Source organism: Cariama cristata, unplaced genomic scaffold (assembly GCF_000690535.1).
Source record: "Cariama cristata isolate BGI_N322 unplaced genomic scaffold, ASM69053v1 scaffold2800, whole genome shotgun sequence".
NCBI lineage: Eukaryota > Metazoa > Chordata > Aves > Cariamiformes > Cariamidae > Cariama > Cariama cristata.
The window spans coordinates 35,003-42,362 of NW_009595125.1; the positions used below are offsets into that span (position 1 = coordinate 35,003).

A 7,360-nucleotide genomic window follows, 5' to 3' on the forward strand; every position below is an offset into this window, starting at 1 on the left:
AAGGAAATGTTGCACATTCAAGATATCTTGAATAAAGAAGTCAAGAGGGGGTTGATCCATCCTTTACAAGATACATGCACCTTTATGCTACTTGCAATCCCTGCTTCAATGCAAGGCGGCATCTTCTCTCTGTACGAGATAGTGGTGCCCATACAACATCATACACTCATTTGCACAGTTTCAGCACATCCAACTGTATTAGGCATCAACTAAAATAATCTTCTCTGTGGCAGGCTTGACTTCACAACAGCTTTGTATCTTGCTTACATATCACATTACAGCATAAACTTTATGCAACACAGATTAATGGATTTTGGTTTTTATTTTCTGTTTTTTCTCTGTAGAAATGGATCTACTGACTGCAATCATTTTTGTGGCTGCTTTGCTACACCAATCTGATGGACAGGTAGGAGCATTCATCCATGCAATGATGAGCACATTGTATGGACACCTGACATAGTGTAGTCTGATCTAGTGTTCTCTAGAGCTTTACAATTCAGGGTTGAAACTATTGTTAGCTTGTTAACATAACACAATAAACCTGAACTCTTGTTTTTCATGTATTTTTGTATTAAGCTATTTCTTCTGCCTATCAAAATATGCTTCTCTTCACAAGGCTAATTTTAACAATACATTTTCCCCAAAAGTATGAACTGAAACTATCTCAAAATAGTTTGGCTAAGTATCAGAAATCTAGTCTTCACCTTTCCTTAAAGAGGATTAATCTTGTAAGATGTAGATACCTACTACGTAGACACTTGAATGTGATCTATTCATCAAGATCTGCTTACTAATGAATGAAAAGAAGTACTTCAGGGATGCCAATCATCTCTTTCTTCAATAAAACTTATGTGAACTATGTCCTAAGCTGTTTGTTTCCTTTACCTGAGCATAGTAGCAGCCTAAAATAACTGGCTGAGTTGTTATTTCTGCCACTGTAAATGTCTTGAGTTAAACAGGATGTACGACACCCCTTAGGGTAGTTTCAGTTGCCCAAAGAGAAGTGTCTTAGTGCAGCTTGAGACTCTCAGAGTATCTGCGCCGTTCATGAGTGGCTGTACAGACAGCTGTACCTTCCTGGAGCAACGATCTGAAGACAGGCAGGGCTTTCTGAGCATGTCAGATGGCATTAGGTACCATTTAAAACCACTGACTACAGCCTTTAAAACATGGAATTGAGCTCTGAAGACAAAGCAGTGGGATTCATTCATAGTACTCAGACATTTCAGAATTTGTTCTCTCTCATTTTATGCTTTTCTCATTGACCATAAAGGGAAACTGAGATGACTTTTAGATATTTACATCTATGGTACAGATATCTATAACTAAATAAGATGAACCAGTTCCCAGAACAGAGAACCTCTCACTAATGGCAGAACTCATCTCCCAACTTAAGCATCAAAGTATTAGTTGTCCAGATCTCTGTCAGGCTCTCCTTACAAATGAAGGAAGGAGAAAAAAGTACTTGTGGAGAATGGTTCATCCAGTCCTAATAAGGAGTTCAGATTTTGTGGGATGAGATACCTCTGCCCTCTCCAGTAATGACAAAGAGGGTGAAGGCGTCTAGCTTAAGCTGAGATGTTTCATTTTTAGATGTTATGTGGGCAGAATCTTTTCCTGAGGGATGTTTTAGTCTGAAAATTCCAACATAAGCATTGCAACTCTTATTCTCTGCAAGGATTCATGACCTGGCATCACTGTGTAAGAAACAACTTAAATTATTCATTGCTTTCTTGACCTTAGGTATTTCAGAAGGTCTGCAAACAGTCCTAAGTTCTGATCCAGCTTCACATACTTCCAAAGCTTACAACTGACAAGAGCAAGGGAGTTTTGTAGTGCACACAAAAGGTCAAAGCCAGTCTTGAGATTTGGTTCCAGACCTAAGCTTTCTCCATGTTTGATGTGGAGACATATGAAGGTAGAATTCCTATCTACAGATTTCATTTAGGGTCACATCTCCTAATTAAAAACGCAGTTCAAATCAAGGAAGGTAGGAAAAAAAATCCACAATTATAAGAATAGAAGAACCAATAAAGGAAAGCTAGGAATGTCCAAGAAGCTTTACTTTGACAAGATGCTCATATTTTATCTTGCTTACTAAACTTCTGATAACTGGAACCTTCATTGTTATTGTTTTCTAGGATTTTCAGCATAAACAATCAGACTTTTCCTCTCATCGTTTTATACTTCAAACTCAAACCCAGATCCTTGAGCAACACAATGAAATACGGAGATCTGTAATTCCCACGGCCAGGAACATGCTGAAGATGGTAAGCTATGCATTGCAATTAGCCTGCTTTCCACATAATTAGCAGAAGATTGTATCCTTCTAAACAACCCACAGTCAGTGAACAGAGAGGGCAGGGAAAGTGCTCTGGGATTGAGATGAAGAAATTAGAGTTTTATGCCTCTGTTCCTGCAGGTTTCATGCTTAATTTTGCACACCTTGATGCTGCGAGCACTTGTTAAACCATTGCAAAGGTCCCAGGACGGGCCACAAGTGCTATTCGAAACCTCTCTCCTAACCAACATATCTTAGTTTCAATTAAGCAATTTAGGAACTGTTCCATGCCTAGAGTTATTTGTCTACAGGAACCACGAACACAGATTTACCCCAACCACATCTATTTATTGCTGTCAAGCCTGCACAGTGAATTACAAGTTCTTGCTTTATGTTTGTTCACTGCAATAGACATCAACTGCAAGCCTTTTCAGAGAAAGCATTTAAACTGGGGATAAGGTACAAAATCCAGTGATGGCTTTCAGATTATGGATAACATTCTTTAGTCTGTGGGATAAGCAGCTCCCTTAATAGAAGAAAAACATAAGCCCCTGATGAAGCAAAAAAATACGTAAAGCGAAGATGGAGCAGGAGCATGTGCAGCAGCATGCTTCTGAATTGTACACTGTCAGGGGGGCAAAAGAGACCTAAATCTGCATAGCCATTTCTCTTCAGCTGAACTTGCTTTGCCCATCACTGTTGCCATCCCTGTCACCCCTGATATTCTTTGTTATCCCTGTCTCATGAGCAGCTGAGCTGATTAGTGCTTTATGGTTAAGTCTGCATGATGAGACTTGCAAACATTGCCCAGGTTCAAAGTCCAGTTGGTGTCTATCACTACATCTCAGCTGCACCTGGGCTGAAAATCAGTTTTATACCATTTAGTGCACTGCACCCTGCAATGTTGACTCAGACAAAAAAAAAAAAAAAAAACACAAAAAAAAACAAAACAAAAGAAAGCAACAGCATGTTATAAAATTCCTATTAATCAGGACCATCTGGAAATCAGGACTGCATGATACTATGCAGAATAATCTGCTCTGCAACATTTAAGAGCTGAAGAAATGTGGTACCCATGCCCCAGTAGCGTAAACTGGCACGACTGCTCTGCTCTCTGTTGAGGACCATAGGAACATTCAGCACAAAATGCCCAAGTCACTCCCCATTTTTTTTTCTTCTCATGGACTGCACTACCCTATCTGTGACCTGGATACTTCTTCCTTTCTGTCTTTCAGATTTGGAGTGAGGAAGCTGCCAAAAATGCCCAGAATTGGGCAAATAAGTGTGAGATGAAAATCAGCCCAAGAGATCAGAGAGTCATTAATGGTACACAACAACTATGGAACCTAAGCTGATGGGTTAATGACAATTTGCAGATGACCTCTGTGCATGTGATCTAGAAATAAATAACTTTTAATCTGTTGTAGAATATCTTTTTAGCATTATTAATTACAAAAACATCACCTTTGTCAGATAAATACCCTGAAAGACAAATTATTGGAACTTGAGAGAGAGAATTGCTATGTACTTGCCCTAGATTTGTACCTTTCTTGAAGTGTCCGCTTTTGGCTTCTGCTGGAGACAAGGCAGCACAATAGATGACTGTTAGTACGACCAAGTACAGACATTTCTGTGTAACACTTTGCTGTCAAATAAGTATCTGTGACTGAAAGCTCACCAAAATCAGAGTAACATTTCCTGCAGCTTTCATAGGATCAGATGTGTTGTCCTCTTCTTAAAATCACAGGGCAAATAGGTTGGCATGGTAGAGATTTTTTTAGGATGTAGCTACAACCCCTCTGTCCTACCTCCCACCCTAAAGCTTGCTTCTCTCCTAAGTAATAAAATAGACTGACTTCTACTTCAGGTGTCCCCTGCGGTGAGAATGTATTACTGTCATCTTATGCAAGGACATGGGCTGAAACCATTCAAGTCTGGTACAATCAGTCCTCTAATTTCAAGTACGGACTTGGAGCGATTGCGGAAAATGTCGATATCAAGAGCTATACTCAGGTATGGAGAACTGAAACAAACTGCAATGATATGTTAGAATTACAGGAGTTCACTTAAGGGAGCTGGGAGATATTTATCATCAAAAAAAAAATTATCACTGTCAACAAACCATTATCTATCTTTCACACTCTGAATCAAAGCTGAACAATAAATTAAAACTCTTTTTCATTTAATGCTGAGGCAATGGAATCAGTATTTTGGTAGAGCTGTCCAGAAGAGAAATATTATTCTGTAGGAAAAAAACTTAAATACTTTTAATTTAGAAATAAATATTTTCTATATAGGGATTGCAATACCCAATTAAGAAATAACAAAGCAAAACATCTATGATGAAAATATTTGAATTCAAACTTTAGTGTCCTGCCAGAAACTGTGTTCAAAAGCATTTGGAAACTGGAGGACATGGTTAACTCATTTTTCTATTTATTCTTTCTGACAGCTAAACTGTAAACTTAAAAGCTGAATAGACATAATGGAACAAAAAAAAATTATCTTCTGGTTCTGTTATATTGTGAGTTCTTTGATGAGAAGTCAATAAAACATGACTCTGAAATAATGTGCTTATTTTTCATTCTACAGCTAATCTGGTACAACAGTTACCAGATTGGATGTGCAGCTGCCTACTGTCCTAGGAACCAGTTCAAACACTTTTATGTTTGCCACTACTGTCCTGCGTACGTACTGCCTTTTTACTCATTTAAGTTGCAATAATTATGGCTATGGTTTCAAAAAAATCCTGCGGTCCATTGGTCATGTGAAGGATAAAATGATTACAGTTTATTTTAACCATTTATAATTTTGAAGATGCCAATGTGAATTGTGGGTTTAAAATCAGGTTAAATAGTAATATTTATTTTATTTCACATTGAAACAGATACTAGGGAAATTTTAGCATATGATCAAAGAAAGGTCTATCTCCATCAGAATCAGGTGTCATGCACAAATCATCCTATAACTTTGACCACAAACAAGAAAGTCAGATGCAAAGTGAAAGTAAATGAATATTCACAGAAGTAAAGAGCCCATCTGAAACAGCCGCATGTCAGAAGGTGTCTCATGAGGTTATTTCCTTATAAGCCACAATCACTTGAAAGCCATTAGAAAAGCAGAACTAGGATGCACATAAGATTTTTTTTTTTAACTAATAATGCTATACAAATTATTTTTCTTTCTCTAAACCTTATCGTCCCTATTATTTAAAATCAAAGTTCTTGTGTTCTATAAACATCTGAAACTTAAACATGACTGTTTATGAAAATAATTTTATCCAAAAATTTCTGGATGCCTTTCATTGAGATAAGTAACACAAACTCCTGTTAATGGCTCAGAGCTGCACTTTGTGTTGTTGCACTCATTTTGTGTTGTATTTCTTTCAAATTTCAGAGGAAATAATGCAATGCAAATAGCTACACCTTACAAAAGCGGACCAAAATGTGCAGACTGCCCTGGCCACTGTGACAGAGGGCTTTGCAGTAAGTGCCATTGCATTACCTCAGATAATAATGTTGTTCCTTTGTAGTATTTTACTTTTGCATACTTACTTCTTGCTAATCTGGACAAAAGATCCTAGAACTGCCTGTTTCGTTTCCCCCCTGAAATAACAGTGGTTAAACAACCCACCAGAACAGGCACAATCTTGAGCAGGGGTGTTGGACCAGATGATCTTCAGAGGTCTCTTCCAACCTCAACCATCCTGTGATGACAGGTAAATTGTGTTGCTGTTGAGCAACAGGTGCATTATCACACCGTTAATCTGCTGCTGCCCTCTTCTGAAAAGCTCGAGACAAAATGTCTTGATGTACATCTATAAGGGCACGAATAGATCATCAGGCTTCATGCAACCATAAGTGTTTGAAGATCTGCACAGGACCCTGGGTTCTGCAGCCTTCCATGTGGAGCAAGTCAAAGCATACTAATAGATGAGAACCATAAAATACTACCTTTCTGCCTGCATTCCCTTTTCTATAATATTCAAGCGATTTTAACAGCAGAGCAAAAGTACAAAGACTATATAGATATGGAAATTTGGAATTTTTGGTAAATGCAGAAGTACCAGGGCTTGGTTTGCAATTAATATTTCATGGTTTTGTTTCTGTTGCTTGTATTTTAGCCAACTTTTGCAAGTATCAAGACGTCCTTCGACACTGTAGAACCATGAAAATCTTGCTGGGCTGTGAGCATTCACTGGTGAAGGAGAAGTGTCCTGCTACCTGTGGATGCACGACTCAAATCATGTAATGTCCTGGTGGATGCCATTATAGCTGCCGTGAGACTTACTTATTAGGAAAGAGTAGAACTCACTGTGATGTGTATTCACTCTCAGTGCATCAGCTCAGATTGTCCTATAAGTAACATTTTTTTCTGAAATCTCACCATTATCTCAGTCCTAAACAAGTCCAGTAGATCAAAATAACCTCTGGTGTTATTTTAGACTTTGTAGAAATCATGCTTAAGCTACTAAGGTGTTACTTTGTGATTTTCCTTGCAGTGGATATTCCATCAATTCATTTATTTTTAATGGAAAACACACTTTTAAAACACTTTGGGTTTTTTGCAAAATATGGTAAATGCTACTTAACTTTCTTCTGTTACCTTATCTTTGATTATCAATAGAATGTATTCCTGCTAAATAAATATATGATTTACCACCAAGTCACAAACAGAGCTTTTCAATTAAGTTATTTATAATTCAGTTTTTTACTTTTGAAAATTCCTTATGGATATTTCAAGGCTCTTTGATGCTTCATGCGAGTGGAGATGAGACAGGAAAAGAAAGACAAAGCAAAAAGTGATCCTATTTTTTGTGCGGCCAAAATAAGAGGCACACGTTGAATCTGCCAACTTTTACACTGTGGCCTTAGCACAAAGCTTCTGATACATCTGTGTATGCAGGTGATAAATGATAATTTTTTTCATATGGCACCAACAGTCGAGAAATATAAATTTTTTTTTCATACAAAGAAAGAGGTGTATATATCCCTTCCCATTGCCTTGATGAGTAAGTCCCGTCCTCACTTGGAATTCATATTGCAGCATGTAGAAAAAAAAAAAAAGGCAGTAGATCCA

The 7,360-nt window shown here is 37.7% G+C and overlaps 1 protein-coding gene across 1 annotated transcript; it reads left to right on the forward strand.

The window, feature by feature from the left end:
* Positions 1-344: 344 nt before the first annotated feature.
* On the forward strand, positions 345-6,532 carry LOC104162099 (cysteine-rich venom protein-like; the record flags this gene model as incomplete). Its single annotated transcript, XM_009700749.1, has 7 exons — positions 345-406; positions 2,142-2,270; positions 3,517-3,607; positions 4,149-4,294; positions 4,874-4,968; positions 5,678-5,766; positions 6,405-6,532. Coding segments are annotated over 7 exons (740 nt in total), but the record flags the coding sequence as incomplete, so codon positions are not given.
* Positions 6,533-7,360: the final 828 nt, after the last annotated feature.